General features: G+C 41.0%; 1 protein-coding gene across 1 annotated transcript in view; it reads right to left on the reverse strand.

Annotated features, from left to right (window-relative positions):
• Positions 1–4,561: 4,561 nt before the first annotated feature.
• Capza1 (capping actin protein of muscle Z-line subunit alpha 1) overlaps positions 4,562–25,869 on the reverse strand; it is a 40,557-nt gene continuing 19,249 nt past the window's right edge. Inside the window, exons 2-10 of the mRNA XM_059266021.1 lie at positions 25,785–25,848; positions 23,589–23,640; positions 21,019–21,082; positions 20,064–20,270; positions 14,703–14,782; positions 13,875–13,953; positions 10,108–10,179; positions 6,993–7,055; positions 4,562–6,684 (exon numbers count right to left, since the gene is read on the reverse strand). Coding sequence (XP_059122004.1) covers positions 6,544–6,684; positions 6,993–7,055; positions 10,108–10,179; positions 13,875–13,953; positions 14,703–14,782; positions 20,064–20,270; positions 21,019–21,082; positions 23,589–23,640; positions 25,785–25,848 — 822 coding nt within the window. The 3' untranslated portion in view covers positions 4,562–6,543. The remainder of the gene's footprint in view (positions 6,685–6,992; positions 7,056–10,107; positions 10,180–13,874; positions 13,954–14,702; positions 14,783–20,063; positions 20,271–21,018; positions 21,083–23,588; positions 23,641–25,784; positions 25,849–25,869) is intronic.

Consider the following 25,869-nt stretch of genomic DNA (forward strand, 5'->3'; position numbering starts at 1 on the left):
CTAGATAAAGGTGTGTGCCTGTGGGAGAGAGGGACAAGAACTTCTGCCAAGACCTAGTCCTTACTTTTCTGGGCCACACAGGCTTCACTATTTCAAGGCTGGAGATTCTAGCCCTTGAGCCATGTATCTGGGCACCTAATTGCACTCTGGTTTGGATTAGTTACTCTTTACTGCTTGCTAGCGGTACGTCAGGGTTGCCTAGCCGTCAAAATATAATTAGCACCCCTAGAGCACGGTACAGTTATGTTAGGCAATAAATGGTTAACAGCGGCATTAGGAAAAGAAGACCAATGTGCTTGGACAAACTAAAGGGGGTGGGGCTACCATAACAACAAATACAAAACAACAAGCCTTCTGTACCTGTTTATCCCTGGAATGAAATAAAAACACACACTAGAAGGAGATGGCTAGAAAGATATTGAATGTACCAGAGTTCCACCCGTTTCAAAGCTACTGTTGTTCCCCAAAGTGTTTCCCCACAGGAGGCCACACAATCTAACCTAGTGTAGTAGGGAATGCCTCAAACAGGGTCACGCTCCAGCTGGGTTAACTCTGTACCTCCCAGGCCAACCACCAAGGCGGCCAGGAATAACAGGCCTTAGCAACAGGAAACCGCATGTGAGCAAGAATCAAGGCTACAGGGGTGGTGAAATGGAACAAGGGAAAATTTTACGTCCTAGAAATTGATTATGTGAACTAGAGGAGAAAACTAGGAGAGCAGCCAGACGTCACCACCACCACACCTCCCCTATCCCTTTGACTGGAAGCCCCAGAGGAAGAAAGATAATAGACTCCTAAAAATTGCTGTTGTTAGTGGGGCATGGTGGCCCAAGCCTGTAATCCCACTTCTTGGGCTGTTATGAGTTTGAGCAACTTTGGGTTACATGGGAGGATGCTCTCAAAAACTAAAACCAAAATTGCTGTTGTTTACCAATTCAAAATCCTACAATCTACCTGTGATGAGTCCAATAAATATGCCTTTTAGACATATAGAAATAGCTTAGTTAGGAACTCCAATACATCTAAGGTTCCACCTGATAACCTGTAAATGATCCAGTGACATCATTTACTCAAGATAACCAGACACGTGACTGAGCGGAGAGCCCCACGGTTCCTAAGCTATTTCTATATATGTGTCTTAAAAGGCATTTTTAAAAATTGTGCTCATCACATTACCCCACACCAACAATTCTGACCAGCCAGTCTGGACACATGAGGATCTCAGCCCTTTCTCTGCTCAGGCCCATCTCCTGAACACAGGCGGTTGTCTATGTAAAAACTTGGGCAAGCATTTGATGGTGAGTTGGTTTGGTTACAATGGGACCACTCTAAATGTCTCTGGAAGGCTCTACTCTGAAAGTTACTGTTCTCATGCACACAGTTCTAGATGTCTAGAATGGCTGCCCCCCACCCCAAATCAGCTCAGCAATTTCCTGAAGCTTTCATTACATCTCGACTTCCAAGTAGTAATGTTGACTACACTGAGTCTGAGTAACAACAGCAGCAGTCTGAAAGTTAATGTGAGCCAGCCTTACGTGGAATAAATACACAGCTTCTCAAGGCAGCTTTGTTGTTCTTAATTCATTGTTGTTTTGAGACAGGGTTTTTGTAGACCAGTCTGGCCTTGAACTCAGAGATACCGCCTGCCTATGCTGGGATCAAAGATGTGTGCCACCAGGCCTGTTTTTTCTTAATACTCTCTAGGTCCTAGAAATCATCATTTGAATAGTCTCTAACCTTTGTATTCAAATCAGACTACACTCCCCAAGGCAACTGGAAACCCCTCTGAAACTAAAATACTGAAATTGGCTAGTCTACCACATACTAAGGGAAAGGCCATACCAGGTACAGCTGGTCTTCATTATTTGAAGAGCCTATGTTTGCAAATATAACTACTCACTAACATTTATTTGTAACCCAAGTCCACACTCACAACACTTTTTTTTTTTTAAGGAAGTCCACAGAACAGCAGCAAAGTGGTTTCTATGTCCATGTCCCCAGCTGAGGCAGAACACTGTGACATTGCCTCTTTGCTTGAGCCCTCAGAAACAAGTGTTCTCATGGTCTATTTAATGTCGTGGCTTTTGCCCTTTTGTGTCTTTTGGTGGTGATTTTACTGCTTAAAAATGGCTCCCATGGGTAGTGCTGAAATGGTCTAATATTCGTAAGCACAGAAAGCTTTATAGAGAAAGTTCTTGTTACATAGCTTCACTCATCCCAACTCCTACAGGAGGGTTGTTAAGAGTTAGATTGTCTCAAAAGAAACAAAACAATTTCATCACTAATTCAGCGTTCACAGTGACTTTATATGCAATAGAATTGCCCTGATTGGCGAAAGCTGTATATCTTTATGCTTAATTCCTCCACCCCAACCCCAGGACTGGGGCAGCAGTGATGCTCTGAGCAGGGCCTGCAGATATGCTCCAGTACCTCCGGCCTCAGAATGCTTCTTGATACCTTGGATTTGAAGAAGTATAAAACTGGGTTCAATCCTCAGAAGGGATATGCTACTATATACACCGTATGTTTAAAGGAGAATTGATCTCAGCAACTATAGGACCATTTGGTTCTATTCTGTATTTACTAACCTTTTCTTTCTTTGCTTTTCACAGGTGGGCTGTCCAGAAACAAGAAGCTGGTCATGGCCATCTGGTTTACTAGGTAGTTCAGGACAGAACTCTAAGCTAGGTCTGGGCTTGGCAGTAAAAACACTTAGAAGGCTGAGGCTGGAGATCCCAAGCTGAAGGCAGCCTGGGCTACACAGCAAGACCCTCTCTAAAACACAAAATGAGGCCCCATCTGTAAATTATAAGATGGCATTCAGATGTATAAATCTGTCTTAATTTGGAGAGGATGCATCAAACAAATATCCCACGAATAAGTAAGTCTAGCACCAACAGTTCAGATTATAAAACAGACAAGGTGCTAGAATCGGGCAAGGAACAGAGGGACAACCAGAGGTTCAGATGACTGAGAAATAATGTTCAACAGTGTACCTAGAGTCCCAAATACGAGAGGATTCACCGAAACCCTGTGCTCTGTCTAGGACAGCACAGGCTGATTTCTATAGCTTGATAAGATGAAGCAACTACTCTGTTGGGGAAGTCAGATTTTCTGAGGACCTGGCAAGGTGGCGACTTCTAGTTTATACAAGTAAACCAGAACTGTACAAGTATGGAGGTCAGAGGACAACTTTTGGGAGTTGGTTCTTTTCTTCAATCATGTGGGTCCTGGGAACAAACTCAGGCCACGAACTTGATGGCAAGGACTCTTACCACCTTGCCAACTCCCAATGACTGTTCTTAAAATCTTCCTGGAATAAGGAAATCAATGGCTAGAACTTGGGAAAGGCTGACAGAGGTAACAAGTTAGAGTCAAGAATATTTGAATGTTTACAAGAATGGAACACATTTAAATGCCCCCCCACACACACAAAAGGAAGGAATCTCAGTTGGTGTAGGAGGATAAAGCATAGGAACTCGCTGTTAATATGAACCAAGATAAAAACCTCTCCTATGGATTACCAGTAGCTAAGCCAGACATGGAGGAGAGGAAAACACTAAGGCAAGCCAATGTGAAATAGTACTCAGGTTTAAGCTGTGGGAATCCTTCCAGTTTTACCTCCTGCCTAGTGACTGCAATCACACTTAGGCCCTGTCTTTCTTAACCAGATTCTTTTGACACTGGTGAAAATCTGCAACACAATCTTTGAGTCACTGGTAGCTTTTGGGTGGAGAGTGGTAAGATTTAAATTTTGTTTTTTAATAAAACTCCTAGCATTTATTTTTATTTGTGGTTTTTCTTTTCTTTCCTTTTTTTTGAGACAGGATTTCTCTGTATAGTCCTGGCTGTCCTGGAACTCAATCTTAGACCAGCCTTGCTTTGAAATCTGCCTGTCTCTGCTTCCCAAATGCTGGGATCAAAAATGTGCACCACCACGCCCGGGTTCCCTAGTGGTTATTTTAAAAAATATCTTTGTATGTGTTTGTGTGTACGCACATGTGTGCAATTGCCCAGAGGCCAGAAGAGGTGCTGGAGCCCCTAGAACTGGAGTTCCAGGTGGCTGTGTGCCGCCTGACATGGGTGCTGGAAACAGAACTGAGTCTTCTGCAAGAAGAGTAGTATTCACTCTTAACAGCTGAGTCATCTCTCTAGCTCCCCTCCATCCCCCACCCCCACCTTTTTTTCTTGGAAATGGCCTCACTGTAGTTTAGACTGACCTGAAACTCACTATGTAGCCCTATCTGGCTTCAAACTCACAGCAGTCCTCCTGTCTCCTGCCTCAGCCTCAGAGACCTTATTCACACCTAAAAAGGAGCTGTTCTTCACAAGTCTTTGCATGTTTACTGAGTCCATAGTAGTTGAAAGTAGGGCACAATTTGAGAAACCCTGAAGATTCAACAAATTAAATGGTTATAGTTGAATGTCTCACCTTGAGAACAAAGGCTGACAGAAGGACAGAACAGACAGAAAGGACAGACACAATTTTAGAATAAAACAGGTGTATTTCTATTGGACTACCTGACACAGAAGATAGTGTGGCATGGATAGATAGTATGAATGACAAATAATACAAATATATTTTATTTGAAATCAACAAAAATGCTTACACAGCTTTCATTTGCGAACAAAATCCTGCCTGACTGTATTACTAAGCAAAAAACAACGCTGAAGCAAACACCCTTCTGTTTTGACTTGTATTTGGGGACAGGTAGGAAGACACTACTTGGTTTTTTTAAAAACTGACCTTCCCCTAAGGCCTGGTCATAGAAATGTAAACAATGTAAATGAATCCACCATTACCAGTTGTCATAGGTCATATCACATTACCTGTGTGCTCTGAGACACACACATACCTGCCAACATACCTGGGAAGATAGCTATATCACAGTTACATATGAGTTCTAGGCAGGCAAGATGAGGGAGAAAGAGTGATTTGGAATGAGTTTTACATCTTGTTTAGAAGAGAGCACTAGCATTCTCTAAAATACCAGGTTATGATAGAAAGACACTGTCTAGGAGTTCTCTTTTCACCTTGGTTATTCCAGCTTTGTGAGTGACGCAGCTGTTTGGTTTTTCTGCTTATACAACAATCTTGCCGGAGAGCAGTAAAACACAGATACCTATTATTCCTTCAACACCCGTGTTTTTCAAGTTTTATACTCTACTACATCCACAGTATGTCGTCACCAGTTCTTGAATATTAAACAGAAATACAAATGGGCAAACTCTTCTAAAAATGCTGACATCTGTTGAGGCATTCCTGCAGGACTGCACTGGCAGGAGAGTGGGCCGAGGAGAGACAATAAAACACTTGGTGCAGCCGGACTTGGTCAAACTGGATAGATCAAGACAGCTAGGATCTGATCCTGTGTTTTAGTTTTTCCACACATTTAAATATAATAGAACTTTGGGGGAAAAGTCTCCAAATGACAGTTCTCAAAACAAAGCTTCAGGGCTAGCTACATCGAAATTCCCTTGCCAAATAGTAAAGCACCTGTGACCTTTACAATAAGAATGAGTTCTATTGACGGACAAACAGAATTTAGGGCTAGGGTCTAGAGAGGAAGGATATGTAATAGGCATAAGTTCTATTCAGTGAGAGACAAAGTCCAGCATTAGGGCATAAACAATGCTCAGAAAGTTGTGGGTGGAGGGGGTGGATTCAGTTGGAGGCTGGCTCCTAATAGAACAGCAAAGGATCGCCAGGTTGTTTGATCCTGTCATTCCAGCATTCCAGGTGACCAGACATCATTCATTTCCTTCCATTGAAGAAAATAGGCCCATGTGATTGACAACCCTGGTTTCCCCCAATGCTTTTTCTAAGCTGCACTTCCTGCAGACATTTATGGCTACAATGGAACTTTATGAGAGGAGACGAGAGAATGGAAATAAATGTTCATGTGCAGGGGGATGTGGTTCAAGTCTTTGGATTTAAAAACAAGTTCCCAGAGAAGCTGCTGCCATGGGATTTTCAGGAAACTTCCTTTGCCTTCCAACATGGACCCAAAAAGCCTCAATCCAAATGTATGAAAACTACAGTTGTCAGATGCTATTAACGATCAAAGCAGTCGGAGAAGGAGTGTGTCATCCACTTAGCTTCAGTTTGTAGCATGGCCTCTTTAGCAACTGGCGGATCAGTAAAAGCCACTGAAGTACTGGAAATGCTTTAAAGCATGGAGTAAAAAGTACTGAACAAACACTCTGTAAAAACCAGTCATAGGACATCATGGCTACGAAATTTTCTCAACAGTAAAATGACTTCAGGATAGATCTCTTTGACATTAAATGCAGCAGAATTAAAAAAAAAAGATTTACAAGTAGATATAGTGATAACAGAAAATTACAAGGCAGAGAACACACACACAAAAGAATCAAGACAGTGCTGTAGGTTCAACAGTATTCCATGAGGCTAAAAGATCTGTTAACTTTGTTAACTAGCAAAATATCACTCTTGTTTGTGTATAAATCACTTATTTATCATTGACCCCACCACGTTGAATCCTTCTCTTTCCTTGTACTGGAGACTCCTACAGTTGGCCCTTAAGCACTCTGCATTTCTTTGCCAATCTTGTAACTGAGTATCTTGTTCCAGTCGATTTTGGTGCGGGTAACTGGAAGCTGTCGGCGCAGGGCCTTGAACGTGGTATCTGACATTGTTTGATAGTTTTCACTTATTGCTGTCTGCAATAGATAATTGATGATGAGTTGTTTGAATAGAAAGAGTTGTTTGTGAACAGGAAGGTAATCAAAGGATGTGCTAGACAGGACACAGGACAACAGATATGTTGAGTTCCTTTCCAATCTTAAAAGCAAATCAAACTCATTTGTGCTCCTGAGACATGGCTGCAGTCTCCTATTATGAACAGAATGCCAAACTGCAGGGTCTGTGGAGTCTCACACTTAGCAATGCCCAACAGTGTATGCTCTTATGTTAAAGGACACAAAGGACTAAACAAAATCACAGAAAAATCACTTCCAAATTTTCTTACCTGATACTCATTTTCTGCACTCTCTATGATTTTAATAAACTCCTTGGCAGTTTGGACTTCATTCTAATGAAATAAAAGAGGAAAATAATATTTTAGAAATGTGTAAGCATTGAAAAGACCCTGAAAAGCCCACCCCATGAACTGACACTTGCACAGTGATCCTAGTTTATTCAGTGCTCCTGTGTACACCGCCTCTTCTTAATCCCAAGACAACACTGTAAAGTGGATATGTTATTATCAACACGGTCATTTGGCAGATGACAAAACAGAACTTTAAGTGACCTGACCAGAATTATACAGCTTATGAATAATAAAGAAAGGATATAAGGACTGGTAGGATAGCTCAGCAGGTAAAGATGCTTGCCCTCAAATCAAGCCTGACACCTGAGTTCAACAACTGGAACCGTCACAGTGGCAGAAAAAAAATCTGACTTCCACAGGTTGACCTCTGCACAAATGGCATGTGTGTACCACTCTCAAATAAATTAAATAAATGTATCAATAATAAGCAAAAAAAGATGGCCGGGCAGTGGTGGCGCACGCCTTTAATCCCAGCACACGGGAGGCAGAGCCAGGCGGATCTCTGTGAGTTCGAGCCCAGCCTGGGCTACCAAGTGAGTTCTAGGACAGGCGCAAAGCTACACAGAGAAACCCTGTCTCGAAAAACCAAAAAAAAAAAAAAAAAAAAAAGATGGGACCTAAATCTAGGACTTTGCCAGAAGAATCAATGTTCTCTCCAGTCTACTATTAATTATTCCCCAAACATAACATCCAGTCTTCAAATTGTGTGCATGTCTGTTGCATGTGCAGTACTGGGGATTGAACCTGGGACCTTATGTATATTAGGCAAATGCTCTACTGCTAAGCTAGATCCTCAGCCTTCTCAGCCTTCTTTCCCTCTGTATTGTCTATCCCCCCTCACCTCCTCACCCCAACAGGGTTTCTCTATGTAGCCCTGGCTGTCCTGGAACTCACTCTGTAGACCAGGCTGGCCTTGAACTCACAGAGATCCACCTCCCTCTGCCTCCCGAGTGCGGGGATTAAATGCGTGCGCCACCAGCACTGGGATGTTTTGTCTTTTTTTGACACAAGGTCTCATGTATTGCAGCTTGGCACTGAACTTGCTATGTAGCCAAGGATGACCTTAATTCCTGATGCTCCTGCCTCTGTCTCTCAAATACTAGCATTACAGGTATTACCACTAGACTCAGTTTCTCAGTCCCCTTTTTAGATTGACTTTTTTATTTATGTGTATATGTGTGTGTGCACATTTGCCCTCAGAGGCCAAATGAAAGGACCTCTGGAGCTGGAGTTACAGGGGGTTGCAAACCACTACTATGGATGCTGGGAACTAAACTTTGATCCTCTGTAAAAGCCATCTCTCCTGACCGCATCTCCCTCACAAGTCCTATAAAAACGGTTAAGACAGGATCTCATAGCAAACTGCTATGCAGCTGAGGCAGGCTGTGAACTTATTTTTTCCGAAGACTTGTTTTATTTGTAATTATGTGCATGTGTGCATCTGTATGTGGGCTTATACATGTTTGAGTACAAGTTCCTGCAGAATCCTGAAGAGGGTGTTGGGTCCCGTGGAGCTGGAATTACAGGGACCCTAACCATTGAACTACCTATCCAGCCCTGGCCTTGAACTTTTCAGTCTTCCTGCTTTACCTTTTTGAGTAGCTAGGCTTACAGGTACAGATATGGCTACCATACCTGGCTTATCTCTTGAAATCTTTTTCTTTTGTTTGAGAGAGTCTCACATATCTTGAGTTGGCCTCAAATTCAAATTTTATTTTGAGAGATTCTCACTAAGTTGCCAAGGCCGACCTTGAAGTTCTTCTATAGTTCAGGGTAGCCTGTTACAATGTTTTGAGACAAGGTATCCTATTGCCAAGGCACCAAGGCTAGCCTTGAACTCCTATATTCCTGATTCCACTTCCCAAATGCTGGGATTATGGAACTGTGCCACCACATCTAGTTTCATTATTTTTAATTAAATATTTAACATTCAATTTTCATTTTAAAAATTATTTTATCAGAGACAATATCTCACATTGTAGTCTACACTGGTATTGAACAATCTTTCTGCCTCAGTCTTTGAGTATGAAGATTACAGGTATACCCTGCCATGCTGAGCAGTTTTATTTTTTAATAATGTAAACATTGATAAATATAACACATAAACAAAAGCTCTTTGGGAAATTACTTTTAAGAATAAAAGGAAGTAATGATACCATGAAAGGAAGAATTAAAGAACACCATCTGTCTCTCCTTTCAGGGTACTTAGAACACAATACTTTCTGCCTTAATACTAAATATGTTTCCTAATTATATGAATATAGTATTATAGGATTCATGACAAACTCTTCATTCACCTAACATTTACCAATTGGAGGCATTTCTGTCCTGGAGCCAATCTTACAATTAAGAAAGAGAAAGAGTTGCCGCTCAGTGGAGGTGCATACCTTTAATCCCAGCATTCAGGAGGCATGAACAGGTGGACCTCTGTTAAGTTTGAGGCCAGCCTGGTCTACAGAGCTAGTTCCAGGAAAGCCAGGGCCACACAGAGAAACCCAGCTTTGAAAAAAAGAAGAAAGAGAAGAAAACATGTGTCTCAAAGCTGGGCATAGTGGTACATACCGGAAATTCCAGAATTTAGGAGGTGGAGGCAGGAAGATTAGGAACGCAAGGTCAGCCTTGGCTACATAAGATCCATAAGGCCCTGGGTTCCATTCCTAGAACTGCACAAATGGGCATAGTGGTGTATGCCTATAATCTGAGCAAAGGAGAGGTTGAGGCAGGAAGACTAGGAGCTAAGGTCGTCAATGGCTACAAAGCAAGTTCAGAGACAAACTAGGATATACAAGAACCTGTCTCAAACAACACCCTCCCCCCCCCCCCCCGGCCCAAAAAAAAAAACAACAAAATCCAAAGAAAACAAAGTTCTTTTAAGACATGACAACTATCTCTAGTGAAAGACTTTAACCAAAACAGACCCTTTGTAATAAGAGGCACTGAAGGAAACTGTTAAAATCTGACAGTTGTCTGTCAGGGGCAAAGCTACTTTTCTAAAAGAGACAAGCAAGGCCGATATCCCACACTGCATACTCACAGAAACAGTTACTGAATCCTGCACATCTTTATGACTGACCAACTGAACATTGCCATCTTCGTAATAATGAACCTGTGAGAGATATTTGAGAAGGGTTATGCATAGTTCATGCAGAAATGTACTGCTGAGGGAACGGTCCATGTTTGAAGCCATTTTTACCAACTCTGAACAAACAATATGATCAATGACAATTCACAATGGTATGAAAATTCACATAACAAATTGAAGAAATCTCAATTTGAAGAGAAAAATGGATTACTGAGTTTAACAGACATGCTTGCTCTATTATAGGCCCTGGGCTACACATTATGATACAAATACAACTAACATTCTACAGTGAATTCGAGGTCAGCATGGGCTACAGAGTGAAATTCTACCTCCCAAAAATAAAACCCCAAACCCCAAAACAACAACAAAAAATATGTAACTAGTTTGAACATCTATCACAGTTTTTATTTTTAATTTCTTTTGACAAAGTCTCACTCTCCTGAATAGATAGAATTATAGGCCTGGGCCATGATGATCTGTTATGCTTAAGAACTAAAACATGGAGCCAGGCGGTGGTGGTGCACGCCTTTAGTCCCAGCACTCGGGAGGCAGAGGCAGGCGGAGATCTGTGAATTCGAGGCCAGCCTGGGCTACCAAGTGAGTTCCAGGAAAGGCACAAAGCTACACAGAGAAACAGCTTCAAAAAACCAAAAAGAAATTCAACTTAAATTCTACTTGCTCTAAAACAAAAACATCTCCACAATCCAGTTACTAATGAAAGAAAACCAAAACACAACCAAGTCATGTTGACTAATATAAACTTCAATGTGCCTGCTATTAATTTAAGTCTTCAGAAATTGTTACTTCTCAGAATTACTTTTGCCTACAGAATAACAAATTGGCTAATGAAAAATATAAAGAGTGAGAGTATCCAGATAACTTTTCCAAATAATGTTCAATATATATGACTTTTATTTTAAATCAAATCATTTTTTTGAGTGTATATGTGTTCATGTGTGGAGGTCAAAAGACAGCTTGCAGGAGTCGGTTCTCCTGTCTACCATCTGGGAAATGGGTATTAAACTCAGGCCATCAGACTTGAGAGCAGATACATTTATGTGCTGACTATCTTGTTAGTTCTTATTCTGACTATTAAAAAGGTAAGTAAATGGTAGGCCCAGCTCCTAGAACTTGGGAGGACAAGGCAGGAGATTGGGTGTATGCAACACTCTGTCCCAAAATCAGAAAAACAAGCCATGTGGTGGTACAGGCCTGTTATCTCAGCATTTGGAAGTGGAAGCAGGAAAATCAGGTATTCAAGGCTCTAGGTCAGAAGAGGAATACAAGAGAACCTGTCTTAAAACCAAAACCACCCCAAAACTCAGGGCTGGGAATTTTGCTTAGTGGTAGAGAGAGCTTTTTTAGCACCCTGGGCTTCACCACAAGCATACAAATAAGCCCTGCTTAGTGGCTAATGCCTACAGCCCAAGAGGATGAGGCAAGAGGATCAATTCAAAGTTATCTTAAGCTATATAAGCGCAAGTTCAAGGCCAGCCTGGGTGCTACTTGAGCCCCTGTCTCAAAAAGACAATAAACAAAAAGGCAAATATAAACGAAGAGGTGTCAGGCCCTGATAGAAACTTTCGTCAGGAATTGTCACCCTGTGTATGTTCTAACTATAGGTTTGCACTGGAAAAGATAAGTACAAATAACTATTCCTGTCTGAAAAAATGTATTTACATAAATGTACAGCAATTTACCTGATTAAAGACAGTTATAAGAAGTCTACGCTGGCGGCGGTGGCACACAACGGGCAGTGGTGGCACACGCCTTTAATCCCAGCACTCAGGAGGCAGAGCCAGGCGGGTCTCTGTGAGTTCGAGGCCAGCCTGGGCTACAGAGCGAGATCCAGGAAAGGCGCAAAGCTACACAGCGAAACCTTGTCTCGAAAAATCAAAAAAAAAAAAAAAAAAAAGAAGAAGAAGTCTAGAGCGTTAGGCCACATTATGGATTGAAAGATAGTTTTGTTATTTTCGGTTGGGCTCTCCATGAAGGAGACCCCAGGAAAAAGATGTGAGGGAAGTAGCTTATTTGTGAGGTATCTTACTTAGGAAGCACTAGCAAGGGACTAGTGAAACTAAAGGAAAGAAGTTTTGCAAGTACACTGCTGAGCTAGTTACAGCTGTGGGCACCAACCTCTGGGAGACAAAACAGAACATGCCCAGTATTGTTCTACCTCTAGGGTACAGGCTACTGTTTATCTATTAGCTCGTTCACTGAAGGTGTTCTCAGATCAAAGACGCATCATTTCTATCCTGTCTGCCTGAGCGGGAGTATGTTCCTGAGGCCAGGATGGTAAAGAAGTAGATAATAACATACATGAAGTAAAGATGAATGCGGACAGCATCTGCATGTATGTAGTAGGCTTTATATATTTTTTTATTTTTTATTTTTTATTTTTTGGTTTTTTGAGGCAGGGTTTCTCTGTGTAGCTTTGTGCCTTTCCTGGATCTCGCTCTGTAGACCAGGCTGGCCTCGAACTCACAGAGATCCGCCTGGCTCTGCCTCCCAAGTGCTGGGATTAAAGGCATGCACCACTACCGCCCGGCTTGTAGTAGGCTTTAATCTGCTCCTGTTTTGGTGCTGGGGACGGACCCTGCGCTTGTGTATGTTAGGTTAGCCCTCTACCACTAGGCTATGTCCCTGTCCCCCAGGTATGCTTTTGATTAAATCATACTTTGAAAATGCAACTCTTACTTACTTTTTATTAAAGGCAACACAATACAATATAGGTATGATTAGATACTGATCATTTATTTTATCAGAACTATTTAATCTGACCTCAGTTGGCTAGACTGAAAATAAAGCACCTGAATCAGTGTCAAACCTCTTCAAAGATACCAGGATAAGCCAGGCAGATAGCAAACGGGCTAACAGCTACCATTCAGCTTCCTCTGTCCTGACATCAGCATGAAAAATATCTTCTACTTGACTACTGATATACCATGAGATGATAATACCTGGATGTTCCTTAGAATCCCTCTGCTTTAGTTTAAATTTAATTTTATTTAAGGCCAGCCTGGTCTACAGAGCAAATTCCAGGTCAGCCAGGGCTACACTCTGAGAAACCATCTCAAAAAAACAAAACAAAACAAAACCAAAAACCTACTTTTCTGTCAAAAAACAAACAAAACAAAAAACTTACTTTTCTGTCAAAAAATCACATACACACAAAACAAACAAACAAAAACCCTTCAACAACAATAAATCTCTTCTTTTTAACTGGGGGAAAAAAAGGCATGGTCTCTTTACATAGCCCTGGATATCCTAGAACTCACTATGTAGACCAGGCTGGTCTCAAACTCACTTACACCCCCCCCCCCAGATTAAAAGTTTGTGCCACCATGCCTGGTACTCAACTCCTATCTTCTTAATACTCACTTGCTTTATTCTTTCCTCAAACCAGTTTGATTATTCCTAAAGATCTCGTTGTCCTTGAAAGAAAAAGTAACCAGTAATATGTGCTCTATAATCACTCTTCATCAACCCAGAACAGCTCTCTTCTCAGGTAACTCCGGGAAAGGAGGCTTCTGCTTCCATTCACTGCTACTGCCCTCCTTTTTGCATCAATGTATACTTAAGTCCCCTTCTCCCTCCTCTCTGTGTGGCACTGGGCCTTGCTTCACGGTATGGAAGTGCTCTGTTAGTCTTATTTCTAGAACGAAGAGCAAATGCTACCTGTAATTTAACCATCATCTATAAACACACTGCACTCTTACCTGAATCTTGAGCACTCCAACCACCTGGGCCGTTGGTGGTGTGATTGTGAACTTCCACTCTGATCTCCAACGACCATTCCTATTAAAACACACACATGCATATGATGCTGCAGAATTAGCAGCAGGCACAACAAAGAGGTGATTTGTCACAGAAGTTTGCAATGGTGGTGGTTGGGAGCCATTTTCAATGTAATAAACTCAAGATTGTCAATATGTAAGTTTGGATCCAAGAGGCTGATCACAAATAAGCCATTCCTAAGGGATTTGAACTTCATTTTTCCTTTGTTCCCTCTGAGGCAAAAACATCTGTTCTAATCATAGAAGTTTCTTCTCAAGTCAGGAGAGGCTGCTTAGGAGCACTAAGTTGTACACTCAGTCTCAGGTATGGACAACCTCAACCCAAGGAAAACCAAAGACTTTCAACTGAATACTTTGTAAATCACATATTCTCACTTGGTATAACAAATAGTATTTTTCAAAAAATATAATTATAAAAGTCTTAGAAATGCAGCCAGGACTGTTACACAGAGAAACCCTGTCTCAGGGAAGGGGTGGGGGGAACGACGGACACTACCAAAACCACACACACACACACACACACACACACACACACACACACACACACACACACACGAAAAGAAAAAAGGAAAAAAAAAAGTCTTAGAAACAGAAGGAATCTAAACAAGGTCTAAGTCTTTCATTTTATAGATGGAGAACTAAAGTCTCTAAATCAAATAATCCATCCCAAGACAGTTTGGAAACAAAACCTCAGTCACGATTTCTTTCTAATATAAATTAGACACAAGTAGAAGAGAACGTCTGTCTTACCAGAAGTTTTTGGGCTGAAACTGGTGGCTTTCAATACATGCGATAATGGTCTGCTGCCCATCTATAGTTTTAGCGTAGACCTGTTGTTGGGGAAACAGTTAAACATGAAAAAACGTACTTACTCTATAAGAAGTTGTACAAAAGCAGTAAGCTAAATTGAAACCCTTGAAGGGGGCAGAGAGTCAGAACATGCTTCTAGCACAGGCCTTCCTGGGATGTGAACACAAATCAGATGGGTTACATTCCAGCAGAAACAGTGCTACAGTACACCCTAGGAGGCTGCCACTTCTGGCTTATCTTACTACTGTAAACGAGATAATACCCTTTAGGCTGGACCTCACAAAATAATGTGCATTTCTGAAAGGCAGAGGAGGCTAAAGACAATTGGTCCTGCCAGGTTAGTGGAGTTGGGTGAGATGTACTAGTGGGAGACAAAACAGAAAAAAATAGATTAACTAGCAGGTAAAAAGTTTAGACTGTTTTCTTCATACAAGAGACAACAAAACAAGACCAAAACCAATATTTTGGGAGAAATATCAATACTGATACAGATGATAAAATGGAAAAAAAGCTTGAGGTCAGTTAGGAGGCCACAAATTAACCTAGACAATAGTCTAGGGCGTTGTGAATGAGAACGGAAAGGAGGAGTATTACCCAGAATGCAAAAGTACAGTCAGAGGTTGCACTGGCTAGTTTTCTGTCAACTTGACACATGCTAAAGTCATCTGTGAGGAGAGAACCTCAATAAAGAAAATGTCTCCACAAGATCCGGCTGCTGTGGGATGTCTTTCTGTATGTTGTGAATATGTGTGGCTCCCATTGGATAATAAAGCTCTTTGGCCTACGGCAAGAAAGCTTACAGCCAGGTGGGAAATCCAAGCAGAGACACAGAGAAGTAGGGCGGAGTTGAGAGAGATGCCAGCCCACAGCCAAGGAACAACATGCCAGCAGACCCGTTAATGCCACGACCATGTGTCAATACATAGATAAATGGGTTAATTTAAGATGAAAGAGCTAGCCAACAAGAAGCCTGAGCCATAGGCCATATGTTTGTAATTAATATACGCCTCTGAGTGATTATTTTATAAGCTGCTGTGGGAGCTCAGGTGGGAGAGATTTGTCCAGCCATGGGGCTAGTAGGACTGAGAAACTTTCTACTACACCCAGCTGCAGGCAAGCCTGTAGGGTATTTTCTTAATTAGTGATTGATGGGGAGTGCCCTACTCATTGTGGGTGGTGCCATCCCTGGGCTGGTGGTCTTGGGTTTTATAAGAAAACAGGCTGAGCAAGCCATGGGGAGCAAGCCAATAAGTAGCACCTGTAGCTAGAGTTTTCCTGCCTGGCCCACAGTCAGGATAAATCTCTCTCACCTGCCAGTCCCACAGCCTCAGACCCGACCAAGTAAACACAGAGACTTATATTGGTTACAAACTGTATGGCCGTGGCAGGCTTCTTGCTAACTGTTCTTACTGTTTAAATTAATTCATTTCCATAAATCTATCCCTTGCCACATGGCTCGTGGCTTACCAGGATCTTCACATGCAGCTTGTCATGGTGGCCGCTGGCAGTGTCTCTCTGACTCAGCCTTCCACTTCCCAGCTTTATTCTCCTCCTTGCCCCGCCTATACTTCCTGCCTAGCCAATGGCCAATCAGTGTTTTATTGATTAATTAGCAACACATTTGCCATACATCCCACAGCAAGCACCCCTCCATGGCCTCTGCATCAGCTCCTGCCTCCAGGTTCCTGCCCTGCAGGAGTCCCTATCCTGACTTCCTTCAATGACGGACTATAATGTAGAAGCACAAGCCAAACATAACCTTTCCTACTAAACTGCTTTTTGTCACGGTGTTTCATCATAGCAGTGGTAACCCTAACTAAAACAGAAGTCTAGCTGTATGCTGTAATCAAAGGGCAAAGTGAAAAAGAAGTCTAAGTATTTCTAAACCTGAATGATGTGAACCAATGTGCTGACATCAGCAGATTGGGAAACCCAGATGAGAGGTCTGACTAGCACTTAGAAATATCAACTCTTGGAGTGGAAGTGGTGGGGATGTGAATGGAAATGCAATCACCAAAGAAAGCAAGAAAACAATCAGTACTTTAGAGTCTGATTTATGCATTTGTAGTGTATTTTCCTATTTGTTTGAGACAGGGTCTCACTCTGTAGCCCAGGCTGCCAGTCTTCCTGCCTCAGCACTCCAAGTGCTGAGGTTCTAGGTGTGAGTCCTACACTCAAGACGTTGCCTATATTAACTGCACTATAAATTCTTTGGTTTTATTGTGAAACAGTGCCTCATAGTCTGTTACTCATGCTGGCCTGGAACTCAGTATGTAGCCCAAGATGGGCCTCAGACCTACTCAATCTTCTTTTATCAAGCTCCCAACTGCTGGAATTACAGGCATGAGCCCTGATACCTGGTTAGACTATAAACCTCCAGGACAGAGAAATATAACTTTGGAGAGTGCCTAAATGCAAAATATGGGGGAAAGAAAGCAACAGCTATAGAGTAACTGCAATTGATGGCTGTTGGCAAAGCAACTTAGCAACAAACCATTTCTAGAGGCAGGTAGTTGGGCTCAGTGTGAAATGCCATATAGAAAAGAAGGAATGATGGGCTGGCTCAGTATGCTCAGAAAGCAGTTTGTATAAAATGGCAAAGACAGTGCAAAGCCAAAGGTTTAGTCCTGTACTGCTAATGAGTAAATACACAAACAGGGAAAAACGCCCTTGGTTCCCTGGTGGAACAGAGTGCAAGCCTGGGGGAAGGAGAAAGCAGAGAGGAGGAAGAAACAGGAGGTACAAAGAGGAAGTTAAAGAAACAAGCAATTTATAGGAATGACTGTGGTTGAGATAGCTTTACCTCCCTTTAAAGAGTTAAGACTTTCTAACTTTAGGCATGGTGGCACATGCTTGTAATCCCGCCACCTGGGAAGTAGAGACAGACAGATGGAAGAAAGCTTACATGAAACTGTCTCAAAAACAAAACCAAGACCATATACCTAGGTAATGGAGGACTACACCAGAATTAAAAAACAAAGTACATACAGCCAACCTGAAGACATAGGATAGTATAAAATCAAGAATAAGAATCTTTTTGGCTCAGAGTCAAGTATAATAGAAGGAAGAATAAGACTTCTGAGTATGGAGAAACAAATAAAATTTCAGTCAGTCTTAATGCTAATTAGATGTAGTAGTTAGATGCTCATCTGACAAAAGAAAATGTCTGGAACACACTGTACAGAAAAACGTGACAGGGTAAGATGAAATTAGGGGCGTCTAAGGATGCTAAGGATGCAGGTTACTAGGATACTGCAGGCAGCACCAGGACAATTCTATCATCTTCTGTTGCTCATATAATAACTCAAAGAAATGGGAAAAAAAAAAAAAAAAAAGGCCTCAGTAGGGTTCTTTGGCATTAAGCTCTCCAGATTAAAATGTAAATGGTCAGGCAGGGTGGTACAGGCCTTTAATCCCAGTACTTTGATCCCAGTACTTTGGAGACAGATGCAGGTAAGATCTCTGAATTTGAGGTCAGTGTGGCCTACATAATAAGTTCTAGTCCAGCCAAGGCTACATAGTGAGATCCTGTCTCAAAAACAAACAAGTAAAAAAGTGGATAAACTTTGAATGGAAATAAATGGTAAATTGCAATTGCAAGTATCTTTAAATAGCTGATTTCTAAGAGAGACTATATTCTTTACCTGAAAAATGTTTGAAAAAGAAATCTGTAGGTAGCTACAATGATGTGTTTCCTCTATTATTTAGAAAAGACCAAATACGTAAGAATAATGGCATCTTCCAATCATGTATAGCTCACATTGCACCAGACACTGTCCTAAGATCTTCTATTAACATACTGAATCCTCACAACATTATGTCTTATTATACAAATGAGGAAACCGAGGCACAGAGATGTTAGGTAATTTATACCTAAGGTCACAATTAGCTAAGTAACTAGTCAGGCATCAAAGTGCTCTTAATTAACTATATTCCTATTAAATTCATTGTTTTGTTTTTTCCTGGAACTCACTCTGTAGCCCAGGCTGGCCTTGAATTCACAGAGATCCGCCTGCTTCTGCCTCCTGAGTGCTGGAATTTAAGGCTTGTACCACTACTGCCGGGCAAACTCAAAGTCTAACTAGTAACTATATACTGTATATTTGAAGACTGCTGAGAGTAGATTGTGTTTACACACATACACACACACACACACACACACACACACACACACACACACACACGGCCAGGTGTGGTGGTTCAAGCTTGTACAGGAATCTGAGGCAGGAGGATCACCTCAAATTCAAGGCCAGATTAGGTTACAGAGTGAGGCCCAAGGGGAAAAGTATGAAAGCTAATATATTCCCAGTTCCTACGCTCAACTTAGTCGTACCACAATGTATATATTTCAAAACATCATGTTTTACATGCTATAAACATTTACAACTTTATCTGTTGTCTAAAAAGTTAAAATGCAGGAAGGCCTGGGCAAGCCTGGATTCCCAGCTTGGGCATCTGAGACAGAAAAGACTAAAGATTCGATGTCAGCTGGGACTATAGAATAAGTTTCAAGGATAGCCTGGGCAACTTAGACCCTGTCTCAAAACAAAAACTATAATGAGGACTGGGGATACAGTAAGTGGCAGAATGCTTGCCTAGCATGTGCCAGTCCCTAGGTTCAATCTACTAAAAAAAAAAAAAAAAAAAAAAAAAGGGTTAGAACATAAAGCTAAGCATGACGTAAGTAACTATAAATCTCACACACTTCTTACTCTCAGCAGAACTCTCAGTCCTGCTCTCTGTATAGTGAGTTGCACTCTTGATGCCTTTGCTTCTACTTTCCAAATGTTGTGGGATTATATGTATACACCATCAAACCTGGTTTTAAAAACTTTTGGATGAGTATAGGTGATTTCTCGTGAGTAAATAAAAGAAATATAAAATATGGATATTTTAAATTATTATGTACTGAGATTTTTTTTTTTTCCTACGGCTGGAGAAATGGCTCAGTAATTAAGAGCTTGTACTACTTTAGTAGAGGACCTGGGTTCAGTCTCCAGTATCCATATAAGATGGCTTACAAACAATTGTAACTGCATCTTCAGGGGGTCAATTACCTCTGGCTTCCAAGGGCACCTGTACTCACTCAACCCTTGCCCTCATTTATATGTAATTAAAAATAATAAAAGTAAATCTAAAAAAGAATTTTTCATATACGTATATTCCTTTAGAAATGATTTAGGGAAGTTACCATAACCAAGAGAAAAGAAGTGAGGTCTGGTGGCCAAAGCTTCAAAAGGATAAGGTAAATGTAAGAAAAATGAGTCCCAACAGTTTGGGAGGAACAGGTAGATACTTAACAGTACAAAAGCCGTTGGAATAATGATCTTTCACATAGGCCCTTAAAGCACTGTCACAGGATTCTCTCCAAGACTTCAAGCCTCCGTCCACATCTTCTGGCTGGGGGTCACTTGCTTCTTTCCGTAAATGATCAAACTTAAAGGAAATTTTGTTTCTTGGATCTAAAAATCTGCTGTTACCGAGGTCACCGTGCTCTGTAATTAAGACCTTCCAGAGAAGAATTACAAATATGAGTAACTCTATAAAAAAAAAAGACAATTCTTGTCATGTTTTGCAAAAAGGAATAATAATAAATATCCTAGGACAGTTAACTTTTCATTTCTTTTCTTTTCCATATTGACTTTTAAACCAAGTATCATCATTATTCTCACAAAAATAACTACATTTATGGACAAACTTTTCTCCTCCCTTTATTTTTTGATTTCTATCTAATGTATTATCCATGTGTGCATTTATTCCTAGCTATAATACCAACTTTCATGTATTCATTTTCACTATATAAAACTTTTCAGGGCCATTGTATTATTGTGAGCACTTAAGTAATCCAGCTACATAGTTCAAAAATGTACTAAATGAAATCTTTTTCTCACCATCTAACTCCTAACTAGTAAATTCCTTGAGTAACTGAAACTAGTCCAAATTTAATGTCTCCTGGTATTTTTGTTAGATTCTTCCTTTGTACCTCTCTGGAACCCAGGGGTTGCAAATGCACAGCTTATGACTGAGCTCTATATCAAGTCAATGACATTCTTTTTTTTTTTTCTATTAAAAAAACAACCTAAGAGTACCAGAAAGAGGAAGAATTTCCTAATATATAGACTATTTTAAAGCACAAGACATAAATATATTTGCCACCCAATTTACTATCTGCTGATGGCGTCTACATCTCTACCACCTGCTAAGCACAGACTGTCTAATTATCTAACAGACTAACAATCTAACTCGCAGTTATTACCTGGTCATCATAGCCTTCTATCTTCACAGGTGTGAACTGATCCATGTTATACTGGGCAAATGCACTATTAAAAAAAAAAAAGAATTGAAAAAGTAAATAATATCTCCATTTTGCCAGCTACTTAATCCAAAAACTTTGGAATCATCCTTAGCTTTTCTTTCTCTGACACTTCACATCCAACCCACCAGTTCTATGGTAAGTAATCGAAACCTGACTCCCCATGCCCACTGCGTCTACTCTAAATGACTTCTCTCAACTGTTGTTGTCATTCAGCCTTTGCCCTTACATCAGGATACACAGCTGGTGATTATTCTAAACTTTAAGTCTTACCATGTCATTCTCTGCTTAACACTCTTAACAAGTCATTTCACTCAAAATGAAATTCACTCTTCAATGAGACCAATAACATCCTACTTACACCACAAGTGCTAGGCACTATCAGGAAATGGTGCTATGGTTAGAAGCACTGGTGCCAAAATATAGGGAAGAAGGTAAATCCTAGGCTGGTCTAATGCATTATCTATGTATATTTTATACCCAGCTATAATAAAGCCTCCTTCAGTTTATAAAGGAAGCAATAATGATGGTGAGGATTGCTGAAACAGCATGTACTAGGTACCAGGAAGAGTCTAACCAAGAGATTGGAGCATGTCATTCCAGAAATAAAGTGAGCTTTGCATCTCCATAAGAAAAAAAAAATCAGATTGTTTGGGCACAGGAAAATTCTTCTTTAACAAGTAAGTTCTCCCAAAACCTGAAATCTCTAAGAATTTGAACACACACACACACACACAGACACACAGACACACACACACAGACACACACATCTTTAGTGTCTGTCATTGTAATTAAAACCACAGAAGCATCTGAACTATATATCAACATAACCAGTCCTAATTAGAAATCAGGGCAATTATTGTGTTTGTTTTGAATTAGAGCAGCATTTCTCAACCTATGGGTCAGGAATCCTTTGGAAGGGGGTGGAGGAACGGATGACCTTCTCACTGGGGTCACCTAAGACCATCTGCATATCAGATATTTATATTATGATTCATAACAGTAGCAAAATTACAGTTATGAAGTAGCAACGAAAATAAGTTTATGGTTGGGGGTCACCACAACGTCAGGAACTGTATTAAAGGATCGAAACATTAGGAAAGCTGAGAAACACTGAGTTAGAGTTTCAATCTGTAGCCCAGGTTAGCATTGAACACATGTCAATCCTCTGGTTTTCACCAACCAAAGTCTGAGACTATAGGCTTGCACTACCAGGATTGCCTTCAAGCACTTTGGAGTGGCATTCCACCCTAGTATCAGTGGTAATCTGTCAAGTGATATAGAGTATCTTCAATGTGTGCCTCAGTTTCCTAAGTAAATTGTATCTAGGGTATCAGTCATGATGAGAATTACAGTGATGGTCTAGAAAACCTAGATCAACAGAATCTAGTCCTAAAAGCAGCACAGACGGGCAGATGATTGTTTACTAGGTAACAAAGTCAAACCAATTATATGGCACACCAAAATAACTTTATGATAGTTATGTGTTTTGTATCGACATGTTCTTGCCTTTCCTAGCCCACTTCTCTCCAGCAACATCCAATTCAGGTTCCTCTTTACAAACAGACTTTGGGCCAGTTGGGTAGACAGTAACTGAAAAGGAACTTTGGGAAGAACAGAGCAAAAGCCAGATAACATGGGCCCTTGAAAGCCACACTGTTTATATCTGATTCTAGAAGAAGAATCAACAAGCAAGACAAAAACCCCAAACCAAGTTAAGCCCCACCACCATGCTTTTGACGACAAAGAGGACTTGAAAATACTATTTTCTTGTGTGTGACAACATCTCACTTATCTTGTTTGTCTAAAACTTGCTCTGTTTCTTCTACCAAAAATACATTTTAAAAAGAGAGAAAAAGAAACGTAAACAAGACTTATGGTTTGGCTATGAACAGTACCACAAACAGTCCTCAATTGTTTCCCAGGTGTCAGCTCTTAAACCAGTTTCTATAGTGAGAGACTGTCTTGGCTTGGTTTGGAAGGTCTGGTCCCCAGCTGCAATGATTTTAGGAGGTTCTAGGAATGTAAGGAGGCAAGCCCTAGCTGAAAAAGATGGGTCACTGGAGGCATGTCTTTGGGGGCTGCATCTTGTCCCAAGCCTTGCCTGTCTGTGCTTTCTGTTTGCCATTAAGTAAAAAATCTCTATCACATGTTTGTGACACCATGATGCTCTATCTAACCCTGGGCCAGAATCAATTTATTTACTTATTTATAGGGCCATGGACTATGGACTAATAAAACTGTTAGCCAAACAAGCAAACAAACAAACAAACAAACTCTTTCTGAAGTCACTAACACAAAGACGAATTGCTTTAGTGTGAAGTGTCTAAACCAGGTTTTCACGGTCCCAGTTTACTGTCCCCACAGTTTCTCCAATGACAGGACATGTAAATGGACTGAATGAGATTGTTGGTTTGCAGTGCTGAACTGTACTGAGCACCTCACACACACAGCCTAGTCAAGCTCTCTGTTCCTGAGCTGTACTCCCAACCATGGGCTTAGGAGGTACTTACTGTGCTGCCCCTTCCCTGAGGAGATTGTCATTATTAAGTAGTAGTCGGACATCTAAGGAAGAAAGCATTGAAATACATTGAGTAGAGAACAAACTCAAGAAATGTTAGTCCATTTCTAGAACATATTTTTAAAATTCAGGGCTTGCAAGATGAGTCTTCAGGTATACTCCATGTATGGAAATTCTAAACATGCTAATGAGTAATGGACACTAATGTCCACAGGTTCCTACAGAATTAGGTGTGCTATCATAATCCAACAAAAACTGTCAAGGAGTTTATTCATCTTTCCCCCGTTCCCCTTCCCTCTCTCTTTTTTTTTTTTGTTTTTCGAGACAGGGTTTCTCTGTGTAGCTTTGCGCCTTTTCCTGGAACTCACTTGGTAGCCCAGGCTGGCCTCGAACTCACAGAGATCCGCCTGGCTCTGCCTCCCGAGTGCTGGGATTAAAGGCGTGCGCCACCACTGCCCGGCCTTCCCTCTCTCTTGACAGGATCTCAAACTCAGGTTGGCTTCAAACTCCCTCACTACGTAGGAGCTGCCGATAACCTTGAACTTCTGATCACCATGCCCAATTTATGCTGTGGTAGGGAATGAACCTAGGGTTTTGTGCATGCTAAGTAAGCCCTCTACCAACTGAGCTACATCCCAGAACCTTAGGAAATTTTTGTTTATTTATTTGAGACTGGGTGTGCTGTACTCTGAGCTGAACTCAAACTTAGTATGTTGCCTAAGGCTGAGACTTTGAACTCTTGATCATCCTGCCTCCACCTCCCAAGTCCTGGGATTACAGGTGTGTGCCACCATACCTAGCATAGATGAACCATGGAAAACTAAGACCTCTTTTTATGTTTTGAGTTTGGTTTTTGAGACTGGGTCTCACTATGTAGTCCAGGTTTCCCCGAATAAAATTTGTAATCGTCCTGGCTCAGCATCCCAAGTGCTGGGATTACAGGAATGCACCACCACACCCACCTAATATCTAATAGATGAAAATCTTGAGGGGATGATAAAGGCAAATCTGTACATTTATTTAATTTTTCTAGTTTTTGTTTTTGAAACAAAAGCTCATTCTGTACCGTAGGCTAGCCTGAAACTAGAGTAATTCTCCTGCTTCAGCCTCTTGGATACTGGGATTATAAGCATGGGCCATCATTTCTGGCTGAATCTGAATTTTTTATTTTTATATTCATTCATTCATTCATTCATTCATTCATTCATTTATTTTTGAGACAGGGTTTCTCTCTGTAGCCCTGGCCATAGTAGAACTTGCTCTGTAGATCAAGCTGGCCTTGAACTCAGAAATCTGCCTGCTTCTGCCTCCCAAGTGTTGAGATTAAAATGTGCCACCACTGCCTGGCTAAATCTGAAATTTTAATGACTTCAGATAGATTCAGTTCAGCCTCATTAGTCCTGGGAAATGTCCTTTAGTATGGGACTTCCTGAGAAAGGCAGCGAGAACAGAAGCTTTTAGTTATCACGATAAAACTAAAGACATAGGAGGCATCAAAAAGTAAAAGAATTAAAAAGCCAGTTTACTGCCATTCTTTCTAAACATGAAACTATTTTTTAGTTTTGCGACAGTCTCTGGTCCAGGCTGTACTGGAACTTGCAGCAACCCTCCTCCTTCCGCCTCCCTAGTGCGGGGACTGCAGGTGTGAGCCACTATTCCAGCCAGCTACCTTGAGTCTTTCCCTACCTGAGAGTGGAATCCTAATTAATGGACTAGGCAAAACTAAGTATTTGATTCAAACCTAACGCTGAATCCTAACTTTTACATTTAGCAGCTGAGTAGCCTTGAACAAATTATTTCAATGTTTCTAAATGTTGATTTATTTAGCAAAGTTCTAACGGGTCATTATGAATCAGCAGACAGCAAGCACTCACAGCTAGGTGTATTGATGTACGCCCATGTTCCAGCACTCAAGAGTTCAAGGCCAGCCTGGGCCACAAAAGACCAATATTTAAAAAGAGAAAGGGCTAGTGAGATGCCTCAGAAATAAAGAGCTTGCTTCTAGGCTTGAGGACCTGAATTCAGTTCCCAGGACCCATGTGGTAGAAGAATCCACTCTCACAAGTTGCCCCCCTCCCAAATAAGTAAATGGAATAAAATTTTAAAAAGAAAGAAAAAAAGGTGGAAAGCTAAATAATAACAATAATTAAGGAAGACTTAGAACAGCTCAATATTAATCTTTACTTACCATTGAATACTTCGTTAAACTCCCCAGGGGGTGCATGGGTGATGAATTTAGCAGCTATGCGTACCTAAAGAGAAATAAAATTTAT

Source organism: Peromyscus eremicus, chromosome 6 (assembly GCF_949786415.1).
Source record: "Peromyscus eremicus chromosome 6, PerEre_H2_v1, whole genome shotgun sequence".
NCBI lineage: Eukaryota > Metazoa > Chordata > Mammalia > Rodentia > Cricetidae > Peromyscus > Peromyscus eremicus.